Raw genomic sequence first — 20,666 nt, forward strand, 5'->3', positions numbered from 1 at the left:
TTCCTGTATCACATTCTTCAACCCTAGAAGTTCCATGTGGTTCTTGTTTAAGGTATCTATTTCTTCTTTCAAATCATGAAAGGACTTCTTCATCTCCTGGAGCTCTTTGTCTCTTTTCTCTTCCATCTCAGTTAGTTTGGACACTACAAAATTCTGAATTCCTTATGAGACAAGTCTACGACATCCATTGTAATGACTGTGGGTGATGTAGGCTTGATAATTTCCCTTGGAGGAGAGGTCTTTTGTTGTTTGCTCATACTTCTTGAGCCTCTGAGATTGTTCCTAGTCATCAGGTGATCTATATGTTGCTTCCTAACTTATTTAAGGTATCTCTTAGTGTTAAAGATGTACAGGATTAGAAAGTTGATGATTTCTTTTATGGTTGACCTACCTGTTGCTCACCAGTACCATGTACTGTTGTCATGGTCCTGGGTGACCCAAAGTCCTCCCTGTTTCTAAGCAGTGATGAGCCTCCAACTGACCTAATAAGCAACACCTCACGAGCAAAGAAAACCAAAACAAAATAAAAACTACATTGCATGCTGCATGCTATTCAAAACACTAAAATTCAGAGAGTCCAAAGGCAAGTGGGGAAAGGGCAGAGGATGAGTGACGGGTCCTAGGTGTAAGGGCCTGCAGCTGCAGGCAGTCGGGTGTCCAGAACTGCTGGCCTGCTCTATCCAGTTTGCAGTTGGGGTGGGGGGTGAGGTGCGAGTAGTTTGTAATGAAAAATATACTGATAGAAAAGTGTTTAAGAATTTTACTAGAGTGCATGTGCACCCACTGGAGAGAGATAGAGAGAGAAAGAGAGAGGGAAAGCAAGAAAACACCCCTCATGGAGAACAGTCCCACCTCAATCACTTTTCCTCCATTTCTGACTCCTGGAATTTTGGGCATACATGGACATGTGCCCAGGTCTGAGTCTTGAGCCTTGCAGTTGGCCATGGAACATCCAGCCACCTCATTCACCACACCACTGCCTGGCTCCACTGGATGAAATTAACAGCAGATTTGACATTACAGGGAAAAGGATTAATAAACTTCAAGATGTAAAAATAAATAATTCCGGGGCCAGAAGGTGGGGTGGTGGTTAAAGCACTGGATTCCCACATGGCTGACAATGGTTCGAGTCCCAGATCCAATGGTTTGAAAATCACATTGGGTAAGTGTGCATGCAAGCTCAAAGTCCCAGGTGGAGGATGGAAGAGAAGAGATTGTGGTGTGGCCATCCCCTCTGGAGAGTGATTTCTTACTTTCCCTCTCTTTGTCTCTCTGTGTCTCTTCAATGAACACACATAACTTATGGCTAAAGCCTAAACATAAATAAATAAAATAAATAATTCATAATGAAACACAGAGAAAAAAGGTTATGGTGAGCTATGGAATAACTTTAAATAACTTAATATGTATTACAACCACAAGAGCAAATTAAAAAAATTAAATGTATTCAAAGAATTGTTATTCATACCAAAATAATTGCAATATATGTAAAATTATGTATATAAGTAAATTAGAACTTAAAAGAATAGGTAAGGATAAGAATAGGACAAAAGAATAAATATAATTATAAGGTTTCATAATGTATGCAGTTTCTTGAAGGTATATTTTGTCAGAGTAGAGATGTATACAGCAAAACCGAGAGAAGCCTTAAAATAACACTGAAAGCAGAGTGACAGCTAAAAAACCAGTGCAACAAAACAGAATTATAAAAATGCTAAACTAGCCCACCCAGAAGTCATGAAATATAGAAAAATAAACAAACAAAAAATCGGAGTATTGGAAAGACAAAAGCAAGATGATGGACATAAACATAACCAGAGCAACAATTACGTCTAATCTAAACCATCTAAATGCCTCAGTTAAAAAACACATAGATTGTGATATTAAAATGCAAAGAGAACAGGTATATGCTGCCTACCAGAATTGCATTACAAGTAGAATGAATCAGAGGGTAAAAAGTAACAGGATGTTAAAGGATTTACCATGCTAACACCAACCAAGAGATAACTAGAGGAGCTACATTAATATCCAAGTAAAGTTCAGAGCAGAGAACATCGTCTAAGGTGAAGAAAGTCAGACCCTAATTCACCCTATCTGTACAAGCAAAAGGGAAACTATATGATAATATTTATATATGACCTGAAAATGTAATGGGGTTCAATATTTATTCCTCCTAAGTCTGTTAACATGTGCTAAATAATAGGGAACCTTCACCTATAGAGGGAGTGTGTGAAACCCATGGTTAATAGAAGCATCCTATTGCAGGTAAACTGTGATACATCAAAAATACATATTATAATTTCTCCACCAAACACTAAAAACAGCACAAAGAAGGGGAAACAATCTTTTCAACAAATGGTGCAGAAAAACTGCATATTGATAGTGTATCTTAATCATTATTTCACTTTGTAAATCAAGGGTGGCCCAAATCTGGCTTCTGCCTGTTTATATCTTACATTTTCAAATGGTTGAAGAAAAGAATACAATAGTGTTTTGTGACATCTAAAGTTTATACAGAATTCAAATTTCTATATTCATAAATGAGTTTTATTAGAACACAAACTTTCTTATTTATTTAGATACTATAGTACTGTGGTTGCTTTAGAACCACAGTGGGGTTGAATAGCTAGGACAGAGAAGGCATGATGCAGAAAGCCTAAAATACTATATGACCTTTTACAAAAAAATATTTTCTGACCCTTGCCATATACAAGAATTTATATGAGATGTTAAAATTCCCCAATACTTGAGGCCAGTTAAGGTGCTGGACTCCCACATGGCCAAATGCGGTTCAAGTCTTGAACCTGGCAGCTTGAAAATCACACTGAGCACACATGGATGCATGCCCAACATACCAGGAGGAGAGTGGAGAAGGGATTGTAGTGTGGCCAGTCCCCTGGGGGGGGGTAATTTCTCACTTTCCATTTCTCTGTCTCTCTCTGGCTAGTGTACGTGCCCTATGGCAAAAACCTTTAAAAAAAAAAGAAGCCCTCAGTGATTTAAAAATTAGAATTCTAAAGTTTCTAGAAGAAAACAGTAGATCTCTTCATGAATGTAAGCATATTTTAAAAGAAGACTAAAATATTTTAACCATAAAAAAGTATTTAAATTTAAGAAATGAATGTTTGAATTCATAGACAATTCTTACAAATAAATCATAACTGGAGACAAATAATTCCATTAAAACAAGAAGAGTTGAACTTGGTTTTTAACAAAAGTATATAAATCAGAAGACTGCAAACATTAATTTAAAAAGGGATTTAAGTAGTTTGTTTTTATGCAGAAAAATTTTAAAATCAATAGTTTTTTCATACTACCATGAACTTTTTGAGTTTTTTTTTCCACATAAGCAGACAGTTTTTTTTTTTTTTTCATGAGACTAATGGGTTCATTTCCAACGGAGAAAAGTTATCTTTATAAAACTCCATTGTCAGAAATTATGTTTGGTTGAAAATTACTTTCCCATTCCCAGCCCAATTCCTAGGGCAGCTAGAATCTGATGATTGGCTGGGACCTTCACCACTAAGTGAAGAGACTTAAATTTTCATTCTGCCTTTCAGAGAAATGGCTGTTTCATGCCTACCTCACCACCAAAATCGAAAGATGAATTTGAGGCTGAAAACACAAATCAGCCAGTGCTGTTCTGTGCCCTGGAAGACCCTGACACCTTCTTTGGGACAGCCTCAGTATAGCTACCTCTGGGTGCCGGCACAACTGGCCATGTGAGGGCACTGTGGGTCCATGGAGCAACCCACTGATAGTGTCTAAGACAGGGAGGCACAGGGACACAGTCTTGGCTTGGCTCCTGCACCAGGGACATCACCTGATGAGAGAGAGGCAGTGGTGGCACAGGAGGGGGAAATCATGGTCTTTTCATGTCATCTGATAAGCATGTGTGTTTGACAGGCAAAGGACCATGAACTGCAGCCTGCATGGGCAGAGGCTTCTCTGGAGTCTACATTTGATGAAGACTGGGAAGGTCTTCCATGAAGCCACTTGGATAACCTGAGCCAAGAGTACACAAAAGGACACCTGCCACAGAGAAAACCTAGGGAAGCTGTGGGGGACAATGTCTGCCCCAAACTTGCCCTGCCTACCTCAGCATGGTTAGCTCCCCTTCCTGGAGGAGGTGGGACAGAGTAAGGGAAGGCCTGGCCCACTGAGCCTGTCCAGGGCTGCAGGTGCCTACAGCAGCCTACAGAGACAGTCATACCACAACAGTGACATTACAGGCCAATCCTCCAGAAAAGGAAGGCGTTAAACTCCTGCTCTCTCACCCCAGGAACCCAGCACCCTGAGCAGGGACATGCCTGCCCCTGTCCTGCCTGACTCTGCCTGGGGCACCAGGATCCTCTGCTGGGCTGCCCTTTGTCTCCTGGGAGCAGGTGAGTCCTGAGCACAGAGGCGGTATCCCTGAATTCACAGGCGTTGGTTGTTGCTGAATATCAATTTCCTCTGGGTTGAGGGTTCAACTTCTGTGCGTTTCCTTCACAGGTTCAGCGGATGTTGGAGTCACCCAGACCCCAAGATACCTCATCACAGAAAAGAGGGGAGAGGCCACTCTCAAATGCTATCCTGTCCCAGGCCATGCCACTGTGTACTGGTACAAGCAGGCTCCAGACCAGGGCCTCCAGTTCCTCATTTCATATTATGAGAAGACAGAGAACGAGAAAGGCATCATCCCTGATCGATTCTCAGCTAAGCAGTTCAGTGACTACCATTCTGAAATGAACATGAGCTCCTTGGAGCTGGGGGACTCCGCCTCATACCTCTGTGCCAGCAGTGTAGACACAGCCCTGCAGAGCCACTGGCTTTCTGTACCTAAACCTTCCTGTCCCAGCTGAGGATGTGGTAGGGATGTGGCACTGCCACATAGCCTTCACAAGCCCAGGGATGCTAATTGTTTCCTAACACTCTCTGCCATGCTCAGCTCAGCCAGAGCACAACAGAACAGGGCGTCTCCAAATCCACCGGACATGCCACATCTCGGCCAGCACTTGCTAATTCCTAGCAAATGGTAGTAGCTTCTCCTCTGTGCTCAAGGGTACACACAAATCATGTGATTTAATACAAGGATAGACATTATTCAATCTGCTTTATAGATGAAGAAGATTTCAGTGTATTGTTTTACATATTGGAAGCATATCTCATTGGTTTATCTAATATTTTGTTTTAATAGCATCGGAGACAGGATCCAACCCTATATTTCCATCACTTCAAAAGCAAATTTATCAAAAGTTCCATGGATTTCTTTGTCCTTGTCACTAAGACGTAGTAGAGCACTGTCTTCTATCTCATGACCACCTATGCAGCAGTGGAGTCACATTATTGCATGTCCCCATATGGCTTATTGCTTTCCAACTGGCAGGACATAGAGCCTCAAACCAGAATTGACCTATCTTAATTCCATGGAGAACAGTGTCATGCAATTCTGCTAGTACAGACCCTGAATCACTCAGGGGATTCCTGGCACGTCGAAGACTCAGGTAAGAGAATAGAAACCTAGGAATTATAATCCAGGGAATTAATGGAGTTAACCCAAGGACTGAGTTCTTATTAAACATTACAAGTTCTGGAAAAGGGGAGGGGGTCTTGGAATTCTGAAACTGCTTTTCAGGTCCACAGCTAGAGATCAGAGAATCTGAATGTGCTGCTTTTGCCTATGTCAAGAAATGCCAAAAACCGCTGAGAGTCAGAGTGATCCTGCCTTAGCCAAGTGGGTGGGTCACAGGAGAGTGTGGTGAGGCCATGGCACACACACACGTGCCACTCTTGTTTTTAAGAAGGGTAAAGTTTGGCAATAAAAATTGTCTCCAATTATTTATACACAAGTAACTCCATTCTCTGGCAGGCAATGATGACTTACTCGAAAGAGCTGAAGGGGAACAGTTTAATCACAGATATTCAGAGGATTAAGGAAGCGAAGAGCAGCTGAAAGACTAGGCTTGAAGGGACCAGGCCACAGTCAATAAAATCCTGAACCGAAGAGAGCGGGAGGCAGGAGCTTGTGGGAGGTGTGGAGAGAGGTGGGTCAATGGGATACACTCAATCAAACTAGAAGGGTGGGAGGTAGAAAGGGGGAGGCCCAATTGCTCTGGACTCTCTTCACTAACCCTCATTCTGGTGCGTCCCACTAGAGACCCACCTGAAAGCTTGGATAACAGCCTCTGTGGATGTCAGGCTCCTGGGGCATAGCACAAGGCAGGGAGGCCTGGGAGTGGGCTGGGTGGAGCGCCGGGAACGCTAGAATAACCAGTGCAGCACTAGTTATGAGGTGATCTTCTGTAGGTGCTTGCGCATGTTTACTGATGAACACGGACTAATTCTACTTCTTTTGTGTGAGCTTACAAAGCAACTTCCTGATTTGTTTATTTTATTTAGGCCATCTCCTAAAGTATACTTTTTCTATTAATGTCTTCAAAACCCAATGAAAGACAATGCTTTCACCACATTTTGCAGGCGAAAAAAGAACTCTTGAAAGTTTAGATGATTTGCTACAAATAGTATAGGCAGCAAAGAGGGAACATTGACCCCAATGTCTCCCTTTCAGAGACAATGACTCTGACACCAGTCATTTCCACAGCACCTTTCACCTGGGAGGCTTGGGGCTGAAGGGAAAAGAGCTCCCTGTCCAGAGAACAGGAGACGGTTGGTTCACATTCTGACACTGGGCTTGGGACTTTAAAGATGTGTGGCTGAGTTTTTTTCATTTGTAAAATGAGCTCAGCAATAGGTCTTTTGTGGAGATTTCATCGACGAGAATGAAGCAATGAATCTAACACACAGTGGGAGGTTCCTGAAATTTTAGTTCCTCATTAACTCTCAGACATATGTTACTTACTCTGTGCAGTTCTGGGGTCAAAGGCCCAAACATGTGCTTGAGTCCATGTGTTTTAGACACAGCATCATTTGAAATACAAATACAGTAGTCTCATAATTCATTATGTGATAATAACGTGAAGAGTTACCTCTTAAGGGGTAGGAAAATGTTCCCATGGCAGCACTTCCTGTTTGAGACTAAATCTGATGTGTAAGAAACGGTGGAACCTGCAGAAGGCTGTAGCTTCAGAGCCATTGGCAGTCACCCACGAGAGCAGGGAGGAGGTGACAGTGTGATTTGAAAAGAGATCACAAAGCAGCATCTAGTGCCTCCTGTCACCTCCGCGTGGCCCACGTCTGATTTCAGCCTCAGCTGCAGTGCACTTGTGCACAGGGTCACACTCACCCCATGCTGATCCTGCTGCCTCAAACACACACAGGGGTCTTGCTGCTTTCCCCCTGGGGTCTTCTGTGATAGCCTACGTGCCCACTTGGCCTGAACACGAAGACAGTCACTGAGAGCCCACGCTTTATATTCCCAGAAAGTGCACAGGACACAGAAGGCTCTGTCCTGGACTTGAAATGGGCATCCGACTCTATTTCTTTGTGATCGTTTGTCTCCTATGGGCAGGTGAGAACTGGTTACAGGGGAACTTATTTCCCTGGATTTCTTTTTATTTATTTATTTATTTTGCTTTTCCCCCTGGACTTCTGAAAACCTCTATACGAGCCTTTCTGTGGAGGGGGACATCATTAGATTGTGTCACTCTCTATTCCAGGACCCATGGATGCTAGAATCACCCAGAGCCCAAGGTACAAGGTCACAGTGAAGGGACAGAATGTGACTCTGAGGTGCCACCAGAATGACAACCATAACGCCATGTACTGGTATCGACAGGACCTGGGACATGGGCTGAGGCTGATCCATTACTCAGTTGCTGCTTTGAGCACTGCCGAAGGAGACATCCCAGATGGGTACAGAGTCTCCAGATCAAACACAGAGGATTTCCCCCTCATCCTGGAGTCGCCTACCCCCTCGCAGACATCTGTGTACTTCTGTGCTAGCAGTAACTCCACAGCATTGCACAGCTGCCTCTTCCCTGCACACAAAGTGTCATTGGAAAGTCCCCAGTTTCTCTGTGCTCATGAGGCCTGGCTCCATCCAGGCAAGTCTGGCCCACATGGGAATCACTGAGTCATAGCTAAACTGGGTGTCTGAAGCATGGACGATATGACTGAGCACTGAGGTCCGTTCCTTTGCCACTTACTCCTGAGTGGAGGTCACCCAGCACACTGAGCTTTCTCATCCCCCTTCTCAAACTCTCTCAGATCGTGTAAGGGAAAAAAATGCATCGTCAGCTGAGAGTTATAATGACTCAATAATAATTAATTAAGAAGTAAGAAAAAGATATTTTCTTTCCTATTTTATAAGGAGATACTTGACAGATACTTATTTTTCAAAAACAAGTTAGATTACTGTTGAGAATGCTAATACTATCAGTAGATCATACTTTATTTAGAACAATCTTGCGAACTGTGGGATCCACATTCTTTATCTCAAACAGTCCAAGTCCTGAACTGGAAAGCTTTCATTGCTGCCCTGACCCAGCCATGAACAATTGGCTCCTTTTTATTGAAGCTGTTGGTCTCCTGTGCTCAGTGAGTCCTGGAAATAGGTGCAAAAGCCATCCTGGGCTTGTCAAGTCCCAGCCACAGGCCTTTCCATTTAGACTCCATAAATCTCCTCTTTGCTTCTCTTGATTCTATGTCCTTTTGACTGGGATATGGTTTATCCATCAAGAGTAAATAAAGGTGTTTATTCCAGGTTTGAATGACTCACACCGAGATCTGACCTGTCCCCTCAAATCCACCACATTCTTCTCTCCCCTGTGTTCTCCAGTGCTTCCGCATTTTCCCTTTCCTGTAATCCCGCCTACTCTTCAACTCACACTCATCAACCTTCACTCATCTGGTCTCTGTTCCTGGCTGCCTTATTCCATGGGGGAACAGCCCTGCAATGTCCTGGATCATGGACCATTTGTCTCTTTATCACACTGCGAGTTCTCCCTGGCTTTCCTGCTCCGCCACACTCCAGTACCTCCCGTTATTTCCTTCCATGTGCTGGGTTGTTTGCCACTCTCAGATCAGTTTTTTTTTAAATGAACTATTATCTTCTATTTGTCCACACTGAGCATACATCCCCCACTTATTCTTGAATCTCCACTTCATTCCTTATATGAAAAAAACAATGTAAACACATTTATTCTTAATCATGAAAAGAAAAACTTAAATTTTACTAAGAGAATAAAGAAAATCTCTTTTAGCATTTGGAGAAGAATTATTTTTAGTGGAGACACAAAATGACACAAGCTATGAAGGACAATATACATGATTTTGAATGCATATAATTAAAAGGTAATTTCCAGAGTAAATTTGTGCCAGACAAATCAGGACTGCCCAGTAATTGGTATTCTGCTGATTGGCCTGAGGGCTTGTCCTCCACTCTGAGGTTCCAGAACACAGAGCTGGGCCACTCGTCCCTATATCTCTGCTCCAGCAGCTTAGCCACAGTGGGGTACCGTCCCCTCCTTCCTGCTCACAAAGCTCATGTGTTCAGTTCTCCCCAGCGATCTCAGAAGCTCTGACCAAGGAGTTGCCCTGGTCTTCCCTCATCAAAGGGCAGAAATGCATTTGGGACTTCAGGTGCCCCTCTAACAACAGGAGGTCAGGAAATAACCTTTGCAATACTGGAATAGACAACACAGAGTAGTAATAACTTTGGCTTATAGATTTCTAGGATTCTTAATATTCAGTTCAAGATTCTACAACTGGGACTAAACATCGGAGCTTAGTCTCAGGAATAGTGATGAAGTAAACATTTTCTTAGAAGACTACAAATTCTCAGCAAATTTGTAATAAATTCCTATTACGGAATGTCAGTAGCTCAGACCTACACTATACCAAGGAATGGTCCAGCTGGAACAAAACAATGTGAAGGCCATTCGTAAGAATAAGCCAGAAAATACAGAATCCTTAGTAAGAATGGACTTCAATTTTCAAAATTAACTCTCACACACAGTATTGGACACTAACCTGTGTCTATCTAGTGATCTTTTATTTCTGCAATCTGTGTTTATTTCTCTTTTGTCTCAGTGTAACTTTTTCTAAAAATAGAAACTGAACTTTAGCTTAATTTCATAGAACCCCACCAGAATAACCGTTTTATTTGTTGTGTAGAATTCTTTGAGGTTTCAAAGGTTGTACCAATTTACATTCTCACAAAGAAGTACATGAGGTTTTTAGTTTTGGTTGACTCTCTCTTTCTCTGCAGGTTAGTTTTTTACTATTTTTTTCATTTTTTTTTCCTATAGGGAGTATGTGCTATCCAGAGTGAGACGCAGAGAGAAAAAGATAGAAAGAGAGAGGGAAAATGAGAAATCAATCCCTAGGTGGGTGTGGAGGCATGGATATGCCACCATCCCATCCCCTCAAGTCTCCTGTTAGCATATTTGGCATACAACACATGTGCCCAGCGTGATATTCATTCTGTTAGTGATGTCTTTTCATAAGCAACAAACATTCCATTTTTCCTCTTTTTTACTGGCATTTTTTCTTTTGTTGACCATTTTAGCAAATCTTTGCCTACTTCAGAATGATCACGTTTTCTTATGTTTCTTTCTAAAATGCTTCTATTTTCAACCCATCACACTTAGATCTGTAATAAAACTGGAAATAATTCTTTGTATGTAATATGACAATGGGTACAGTCATATTTTCCCACATAGTTATTGAAACCACATAGTTATTGAAATACGTAATACTAGTTATTAAAGGATAATGTTTCCTCACTATTTACGATTTCACTTTTGTTGAAAATCAGTTATTGAGCATGTAAAAGTTAGTTTTCTTGGATCTCTATTCTGTTAAATTGATATTTTAGTCATTTTTTTTTACTAATAATTCACTGTCTTACGTACTATGGTATTTTTTTTTTTAAGGTTTTTGCTATAGGGCACGTGTGCTTGCCAGAGAGACACAGAGACAGAAAGTGAGAAATCACCCCCAAGGGGGGATGGCCACGCTGCAATCCCTTCTCCTCTATTCTCCTCTCAGGATCTTGAGCACACATGCACATGTGCCTGGCGTGAGTTTAAGCCACCAGATTCAGGACTCAAACCACAGTCGACTACATGGGAGTCTAGTGACATAGACGTTACGCCAACTGCTGGTCCCTGTATTATGGTTTTATAAAAGTTCTCAATATCTGGTTGTCCCACTCTTCAAGGTTTGTTCCTTTTTATTATTTTTAAAGAGAAATTTTTTTTCTGCAGGGTGTGTGTACTTGGTGGAGACACAGAGAGAGGCAGAAAGAGAGAACTCACACCCACCCCAGAGGGGATGACCATGCCACATTCCCTACTACTCTCGTTCCTTCCTGGAATTTTGGACATGCATGCACATGCACCCGGCATGAGTTTCAAGCCACTGGGTCCAGGACTCGAACCCTGAGTGGCCATGTAGGTATTCAGTGCCTTAACCACTAAACCACAAGTTGCCTTCAGTTCGTTCCTTTTATCAAGACTTCTTGACCACTTTTGACGCTTTATTTTGTATATTTATGAAAGATTTTCTAAACTTCACAGAAACTGTATATAATGAAAAAAACATGGTTTTAAACTATTTTTTTTACCAAAAAAACTTAAATTTTAATTCCAGTTTTTCATAAACCTTTTGAAGTCTCATCTATTTTCTAATCTGTTTGCCAAATTTTTGACTTGTTTAGGCTCTACGTTTAAGGGAGGTCATGCAGTACTTTTTTTTTTTTTGTACCTCGCTTTTTTTCACTTGGTTAAGAAATTTGAGGTTCATTCATGCTGTTGCAAATGACAGAATTTTGTTTTTCCAAAGGCTGAATGGCATTTCATTGTGTACATACATTTTCTTTGTTCATTGATGGATGCTTGATTTGATTCCATATATAGGCTGCTGCAAACAATGTTGCAGTGAACACAGGAGCACAGACTCGTCCTCAAAATAGTCCCTGTGGATACATGCTCTGCAGTGGGACTGCTGTTGCAGAGGGTCATTGTGTTTCCGTTTTTTGAGAAATCTCTGTTCTCCATAAAGGCTGTACTAATTTACATAACCACCATCCGTGTGCCAAGGTACCCTTTGTCCACTTCCGAGCCAGTTCTGCTCTTGTTATCTTCCGTTATTTACGTTAGAAAGCATTCCACCAGGTATGACGTGATATCTCACTGGGATTTTATTATTAATTTCTTGGTGATGATTCTGAGAATTTTATATATATATATACCTGTTGGCCATCTATATGTCTTTTTTTAAATTTTTTTTTTGAGAAATATCTGTTCAGGTGCTTTGGCATTAAGTAAACAAAGAATTTTCTTGTTTTTATGCAAACTTTTAAAATCCATGTAGTTTTTTTAAAAAATAATAGTCATTTCCAATGAAATTTATGAATTTCTTTCCTATAAGTAGGCGATTTCTTTTTCATAAGACTAACATTTTATTTCGCCAGCTTAGAAAATGTTTGCACTGACGGAATTTTATTGTTGACCCTTTGCAGGAATTACCCTTGGTTGACAAGCACTCTCTCCCAGACCTACTCATTCCTAAGGCAACTGGCAGCTAATGACTGGCTGGTACTTCCCTCTTACACAACTAATTGAGGAGATTTAGAACTTTTGTTCCTCCTTGCAGAAAACAAAAACGTTGCTTGTGCCTCCCTTATTATCATATACAACCTATGATATTTAGGCTGAAAGCCTCAAATCAGCCAGCTCTGTGTTGTGTCCTCGCAGGTCCCAATATCAGATGTATTAATAGAAAATGCCTTTGTGGACGGCAACAATAGGGCTGCATCCCAGAGGCTGCACGATGGCCATGTGAGGGCACTGTGGGTCCACTGAGCAACCCACTGATAGCTCTGTCTGAGAGAGGGAGGGCCTAAGGGGCACAGTCTTGGCTTGGGTCCTATACCAGGGTCATCACCTGATGAGCCAGAGGTCGTGGTGGCACAAGAGGGGGCAATCATGGCCTTTTCATGTACCACATAAGTCCATATGTTTGTCAGGCAAGGAGCCCTGAACTGCAGCCTGGATGGGCAGAGCCCTCTCTGGAGCCTCCATTTAATGAGATGTGGGAAGGGGCTTCTGTGGGGTGGCCTGGATAACCTGAGCTCAGGGTGCACACAAGGGCACCTGCCTCAGAGAAAGCCCAGGGAAGCTGTGGGGGACTATATCTGCCCCATCCTGCCCTGCCTAGCTCAGCAATGCCAGCTCCCCTGCCTGTAGGAGGAAGGACAGAGAGGGAAGACCTGGCTCACTGAGAACAACCAGGGCTGCAGGTGCCTATGGGAGCCTATGGGGACAGTCACGTCACAACAGTGACATCACAGGCCAATCCTCCAGAGAAAAGGAGGTGCTAAACTTCTGCTCTGTCACCCCAGGAGCCCAGCACCCTGAGCAGGGACATGCCTGCCTCTGTCCTGCCTGACTCTGCCTGGGGCACCAGGATCCTCTGCTGTGCTGCCCTTTGTCTCCTGGGAGCAGGTGAGTTCTGAGCACAGAGGGAGTGTCCTCTGGACCCATAGGCTTTGGTGGTGGAATATCACTCTCTTCTGGGCTGAGGGTTCAGCTTTTATATGTTTCCCCCACAGGATCAGTAGATGTTGGAGTCATCCAGACCCCAAGATACCTAATCACAGAAAAGAGGGGACAGGCCACTCTCAAATGCTTCCCTGTCCCAGGACACAGCTATGTGTACTGGTACCAGCAGGCTCCACACCACCAGAGTCTCCAGTTTCTCAGTTCATATTATAAGGAGAGAGAGTATGCAAAGGGCATCATCCCCGATCGATTCTCGGCTGAGCACTTCAGTGACAACCACTCTGAAATGAACATGAGCTCTTTGGAGCTGGGGGACTCTGCCTTGTACCTCTGTGCCAGCAGTGTAGACACAACCCTGCAGAGCCACTGGTTTTCTGTACCCAAACCTTCCTGTCCCAGCTGAGGATGTGACAAGGGAGAGGGGTGGCGCTGCCACACAGCCTTAGCAAGCCTGGGATGCCAGTTCTTTTCTAACATTCCTCACTAGAGTGTGCTCAATAAGAACACTCATGTTCAGCCTGGCCCCAGGTCTGCTGGGCATCTTTACATGTCTGCCTAGTGAATGGCGGGAGCTCCTCTTCTGCGCTAGGGTGTGAGTCTACACTGTGTAATTTGCAAGGATAGATATAATTTTATCCATTTTATAAAGAGGAAGATCAAAGTGTCTTATTTATAAATTAGAGAAATACCTCATGGGACCAGCAGATGACATAATGATTACATTGCTGGATTCCCACATAGTCAAAGGAAGTTAGTGTCCTGGATCTGATGGCTTCAAAACCATGGTGGGCATGAGTGTGAGCATGCCCAAGATCCTTGGAGGAGAATGGAGGAAAGGAATGTGGCATAGTCATCTCCCTGGGGATGATTTCTCACTTTTCTTATCATTGTTTCCTCCTGTCTCTCTCTCTCTCATGAGTGCACACACCCTAAGACAAAGAACTCTTAAAAAAAAAAAAGAAAAAAGTAAAGAAAAATAGCTAGTGGACTTTTCCATTATTTCATGTTTAACAGCATCAGAACCATCATCTAAACCTAAATCTCCAGTCTCTAAAATAAGTCTGCTACAATTTTAATGTGTTCCCTTTGTCTTTGTCATGAAATGCAACAAAACTCTGTGTCTTCCATTTAAGACCAGCTGGGTAGCAGCGGGAGTTGGACTTCTGGTCGCTATGACTTAATCTCTGACAAGTATCAGGACACATAAGTTGATGTCAGAAATGATTGTCTTTTCTCAGTTCCATATAAAAGAGGCCATGATGTTTCCATAATACAAAATCTAAGTGAATAGGGGGATTCCAGCCTATCAGAGGAATTGGAAAATGAAATAGAAATGCTTTGGGTATCAGAATAAGATTTAAAGCGGGGAAATAGTGCTTATTAAACATTGTTAGATCTGAGGGAGTGAGGTTATTTGGAAGGCTAAAATTTGCCCTTAAGTCCGCCGTTGGAGCTAAAAAAATCTAAAGTTGCTGATTTTGCAAAAACTGCTAAGTGTCATAGTACCCTGGGTGTAGAACAGCCACCAACAGGGTGATTCACAAGAAAGTGTGGACAAGGCACTGCAGATTCACCTCTCTGCTGCTGTCAGATAAAATAATAATAATTGTGTTTCTATCTTTTCCACTTGTATAGCCTACTGGAAGAAAAAAAAAGCTGTTTTTAGAAACATACTATCGGGAGAACCTGAGAAATGTAGTTTCACGGCTTCTAGCCCCTGCTAAAATATGGGTATATTGGAGGACATTCAGGCTAGTCAATGCCTATAGTCAATCATTAGTACACTCAGCTACACAGTACGCAATGAAAAATAGAGTAAGCCTGGAGTTTTTCTATTATCTTGATCATGAAAATATATTGTGATTTAGCTGTAGTAGTTCAGCTATTGCTCATTTGTTAATTTATCCAACAGGTATTTCTGGAATACCAAGTGCTTTAATAATCTTCATGGGGACCAGCAGTTAGCATAATGGCTATGTTGCTGGACTCCCACATAGTCGACTGCAGTTCGCATCCCAGATCCAGAGGCTTGAAACTCACGCTGAGTACGTGTGCGTGTGTGCCCAAGATCCCAAGAGGAGAATGGAGGAGAAGGGATTGCAGTGTGGCCATCTCCCTGGGGGGTGATTTCTCGCTTTTTGTCTGTCTGTCTCTGTCTGTATGGCGAGCACACATGCCCTATAGCAAAAACCTCTAAAAAAATAATAATAATTTTCATGAAAGCAGCTAAAGGAGATTGACACAGATAAGGTTTATTATCTAATGACGAGGGTGTGTATAATAGTCTCAACTGGGCTGGACTGAGATGTAAATCATGCTGAATAAAGTCTCTTCACAATCTAAATGATGTACAAAATTTAATGTATGAAAAATCATGAAAAAAATTAAAAAAGCCATCCCTTTAAAATATTTTTATAATTTATTCTATGCATTTAATCACTATACTTCAGTTAGCTTATAAAGTAAATTTACTTCATATGATTACACTTCAGAGCACTCCAGTTGAGGATACATATACATTATCATCAGCAGATAATGCCATTTCTATGTCCCATAAATGTCTTTCCTATTTTTCTCCTTAACTACTTTAATAAGTCATCTCATCCCAGTCAAGGATTTGACCTGCTGATTTGTCAAGAAGGAAATGTGGAGAGTTCGTAAGAAAATAAGTAAGCCTGCTTAAGTTAATAAAAAGGGATAAGGATAAACCCCCAAGATGAGGTTATACAACACAGGAAGTAAACGTTTTGGACCCCAGTCTGGCTCCATGTCCAGCAATAACCTACAGGTGATAAACTCCTTACTTTCCTGAGAAACAACCACGCCCCTCCTAATCTGAACTTGAGTTTGCAGAGTTTACATTACCTCCCCCTACAATCAAAATGTTAAAAGGAGACCCTCAAATTTGAACAGAATCCTAACTTGTTTCCTGGCTTTAAATAAAGTTCCTTAGTATTTCTTTGATTTGTTAAAGCTAAAACAGATTTTCTTGAAATTAAAAATATATTAAAAAATACCTTTTTAATGACCATAGCAAGCTATATAGCATCAGCTAGGTGCTACCATACAGTATATTCATTCTACTCAGAGTTTCCCACCTGAAGTCAGACATGTATGCACTGATATGTACATACCAGCTAAACTTGCTATTGAAAGTGTTAGATTACTTAAGAAACTTTGTGAATCAATAAAATGTGGGCGGGAAAAGGAATGGAAATCAACTGTAGACACCTAAGATAGTGTGGGAGGAGGGTGGGAAATGGCAGAGGGTGAGAAATAGGGGTAAAATGGACATTTGCAGGAGGGATACAGAGGCAGAGCATTGATGGGATGGGGAGGTGTGGTGTTATCTGTTGAAGATATTTTGACCAACTGGACTGGGGAGAAATGTTCACATATTGAAATGTTCACTTTGTAAGCTAAGCAATGCGATTGAATGTATATAAATAAATAAATAAATTCTTGAAAAAAATATATATACATGTATACATATGAAACTAGGAATGGAAAATTAATGACAGTAACATGTATGATTAAGCCACTATGCAGTATATTTTGGATGGGAAACCACATTTTGTATGCTGTGACAATGCTCAGAAAATAAATGTAAATTAATTAATTTAAAATGTTTCAGAAGAAAATTACAGTGCACTTGTAACTAGATTCTAGCTTTGTCCATAGTTTTAGTTTAAGGTATTTTGTGAATCAATAAAATGTGGAAAAAAACGTAAAAAAAAATTAAATACAAAAAATGAAATAAAATTAAAAAAAATTAAAAACAAAAGGCGACCCTCCCTGCCATGAGGCACAAACCTGCATAGGTCTCAACCTGGGTACTCTTCCCTGACTCTAATAAACTTAACTTCTGCTCCAAAAAATAAACAAGTCTTAAGTCCAGGGTTAGGTGTTGACACAGTGGTAATGCAACTTAATCCACATGACACAGGTCGTGGCTTCACATCCCAGAACCTTACTGACCATGCTGGGTGATCGTATGTGTTGATGACCAGGGTCAGGTGAGACTGGGTAGATTGAGTCCAGAGACTCCATTGTGAATGCCTGTCTCTATTTCTGCTTGTTTCTTTCTAACATGTAAGAGCTTTTCAAAAACTTTAAACTCTCCTAATATGAGATAGCCCCAAATAGTCTTACATGAATTTGCAACTTATGAAACCCAATTAAATCAATCAGTTTCCTGATGGAGATTGCTGGCATACTCAGAAGAGTTGAACAGAAAAGAGTTTAATCAAAAGACTGTGTGTGTAGGCATGGAGAGGGTGAAGAATCCCAAGATACTGTTGAAGGACTAGTGTTGAAGAGACCAGGGCAGTGGGAAGTCAGTGCAACTCCTGAGCCTGAGGGAGAAGGGGGAGGTGCTGCATTACAGGAGCTCATGGGAGGTATGGGGACAGGGTGACTAAAGGGAGCTACTCGACCAAACCGGAAGTGTGGGAGATAGAAAGAGGAGTCCCAAATGCTCTGGATTCCCTTCACTACTCCTTAAACTTCAGGTCATGCTTCTCATTAGCAGAACCGCCTGCAAGCCTGGATAACCACATCTGTGGATACCAGGCTCCTGGAGCACAGCACAAGGGCAGGGAGGACAGTAAGTGGATTGGGGGGAGGGGTGACATTAGATTAACCAGCACTTTGCTATCAGATTATGACGTGACCTTTTGTAGATGTTTATTGACAAGCACAGAGTACTTTAATGCTACTCCTTTTGTGTGAACTTACGAAACAATTTCCTGATGTAGTGTTCATTATATCAAGGCCATCTACTTAAGTACACATTTTTAAATTAATCTCTTCAAAACCCTGTGAAAGACAATGATTGAACGACATACTGCACATGAGAAACACAAAGTATTGAAAGTTTAGATGATTTGCTAAAGCCCATAAGGACAACAAATAGGGAACATTGATCCAAATGTCTCCCTTTCAGAGACGATGGCTCTGGCGCATCATTTAGACAGAAGCTTTCTCCAGCGAGGGTTGATGCTGTCCACACATGAGGAGACAGTTGGTTTATATTCTGATACTGTGGGCTCAGAACTTCAAAAATGTTTGCTGATTTTCTCATTTGTAAATTGAGATCAGTAACAGGCATTTTGTGTGGGGATTTTATAGATATGAATGAAGCAATGGTTCTAACACACAGCACAGTAGAGGTTCCAGAAATTCTAGTTTCCTATTAACTCTCAAAGAAACCCCTAGTCTATCACATTATTTACTCTGTGCAGTTCTGGGATCAAAGGTAAACACTGATTGGGAACCAGCAGTTAAGAGTAATGGCTATTTCGTTGGACTCCCACGTAGTCGACCGTGGTTCGTGTCCCGGACCCGGTGGCTTAAAACTCACGCTGGGCGTGTGTGCATGCGTGCCCAAGATCCCAAGAGGAGAATGGAGGAGAAAGGGATTGCGGCGTGACCGTCCCCCCCTGGGGGGTGATTTCCCACTTTCGGTCTCTATGTGTCTCTCTCTGTCTGGCGAGCGCACACGCCCTATAGTGAAAATCTCTCCAAAAAAAAAAAAAAAAAAAGCTAAACACTGATTACTTTTGTTTGATTCACCTGTGTTCCACACAGAACCATCTGAAATGCAAATACAGAAGTCTCATAACTCATTATGTGATAGTAACAAAAAGTTGTCTCTTAATGAGTAGGAAAATGTTCCCATGACAGCACTTACTGTTTGATACCAAATCTGATACATAAGAAACAGTAGAAACCCCAGAATTCTGTAGCTTCCGAGCCATTGGTAATCACTCACAAGAGCAGGGAGGAGGTGACAGTGTGATTTGAAAAGAGATCACAAAGCAGCATCTAGTGTCTCCTGTCGCCTCCCCGTGGCCCACGTCTGATTTCAGCCTCAGCTGCAGTGCACTTGTGCACAGGGTCACACTCACCCCATGCTGATCCTGCTGCCTCAAACACACAGGGGTCTTGCTGCTTTTCCCCTGAGGTCTTCTGTGATATCCTGTGTGCCCCTTGGCCTGAACAGAAAGACAGTCGCTGGTAGCCCACGTTTTATATTCTCAAAAAAGGAAAGGTACACAGGGGGCTCTGCCCTGGACCTGAAATGGGTGTCAGGTTCCTCTTCTGTGTGGTCATTTGTCTCCTATGGGCAGGTGAGTACTGGTTACATGGGAGCTTAAGACCTCTTAGAAGCCTTTATGCTGAGGCGACATCATCAGATCATGTCACTCTCTATTGCAGGACCTGCGGATGCTGGAATCACCCAGAGCCCAAGGCACAAGGTCACAGTGAAGGGAAAGAATGTGACTCTGAGGTGCCACCAGAATGACAATCATTACTATATGTACTGGTATCGGCAAGACCTGGGACATGGACTGAGGCTGATCCATTACTCATTAGATGTTAACAGCACCACCAAAGGAGACATCCCAGATGGGTACAGAGTGTCTAGAGCAAACACAGAGGATTTCCCCCTCACTCTGGAGTCGCCTACCCCCTCGCAGACATCTGTGTACTTCTGTGCTACCAGTGACTCCACAGTGCTGCACAGCTGCCTCTTCCCTGCACACAAAGTGTCATTGGGAAGTCCACAGTTTCTCGGTGCTCATGATGGCCTGGGCCCATCCAGGCAAGAAGACCCACATGGCAGTCACAGAGACAATGTTAGACTGGGGGTCTTGAAGCATGGACGATATGACTCAGCACTGAGGTCCATTCCGGTGCCATTCAGCCTGAGTGCACAGTGTATTCATGTTGGGTAAATTCACTTTACAGGTTGTAGTAATATATAGTAATTGTATTAAAAAAAGAAATAAAATTAGATAAATACTTTCTTTTAAAAAAAGAATGCTAACACTATCAGTAGATCATACTTTATTTTAGAACAATCTTCAGAACTGTGGGATCCACATTCTTTACCTCAAACAGTCCAAGTCCTGAGCTGGAAAGCGCTCATTGCTGCCCTGCCCCAGCCATGAACAATTAACTCCTTTTCATTGAAGCTGTTGGTCTCCTGTGCTCAGTGAGTCCTGGAAATAGGTGGGAAAACCATCCTGGGCTAGTCAAGTACCAGCCACAGGCCTTTTCATTTGGACTCCATAAATCTCCCTTTTGCCTCTCTTGAGTCTATGTCCTTTTGACTGGGATATGGTTTATCCATCAAGAGTAAATAGAGGTGTTTATTCCAGGTTTGAATGACGCACACCGAGATGTGACCTGTGCCCTCCAATCCACCACATT

At 42.2% G+C, this 20,666-nt stretch overlaps 1 protein-coding gene and 3 gene segments (V, D, J or C); all 4 read left to right on the top strand.

Moving 5' to 3' along the window:
- LOC102485402 (uncharacterized) overlaps positions 1-3,990 on the top strand; it is a 12,821-nt gene extending 8,831 nt beyond the window's left edge. Inside the window, exons 3-4 of the mRNA XM_006145105.2 lie at positions 3,563-3,686; positions 3,907-3,990. Coding sequence (XP_006145167.1) covers positions 3,563-3,686; positions 3,907-3,990 — 208 coding nt within the window. The remainder of the gene's footprint in view (positions 1-3,562; positions 3,687-3,906) is intronic.
- On the top strand, positions 3,894-4,844 carry LOC102485837 (T cell receptor beta variable 13-like). The segment is given in 2 exon segments: positions 3,894-4,385; positions 4,495-4,844. Coding segments are annotated over 2 exon segments (429 nt in total).
- An 8,444-nt stretch (positions 4,845-13,288) lies between these two features.
- On the top strand, positions 13,289-13,851 carry LOC102486684 (T cell receptor beta variable 13-like). The segment is given in 2 exon segments: positions 13,289-13,391; positions 13,499-13,851. Coding segments are annotated over 2 exon segments (432 nt in total).
- Positions 13,852-19,249: 5,398 nt separating this feature from the next.
- Positions 19,250-20,188, top strand: LOC102487084 (T cell receptor beta variable 10-3-like). The segment is given in 2 exon segments: positions 19,250-19,579; positions 19,668-20,188. Coding segments are annotated over 2 exon segments (570 nt in total).
- The last annotated feature ends 478 nt before the right edge of the window (positions 20,189-20,666 follow it).

The sequence above is a fragment of the Tupaia chinensis genome, unplaced genomic scaffold (assembly GCF_000334495.1).
Source record: "Tupaia chinensis unplaced genomic scaffold, TupChi_1.0 Scaffold000140_1, whole genome shotgun sequence".
NCBI classification, from domain to species: Eukaryota; Metazoa; Chordata; class Mammalia; order Scandentia; family Tupaiidae; genus Tupaia; species Tupaia belangeri.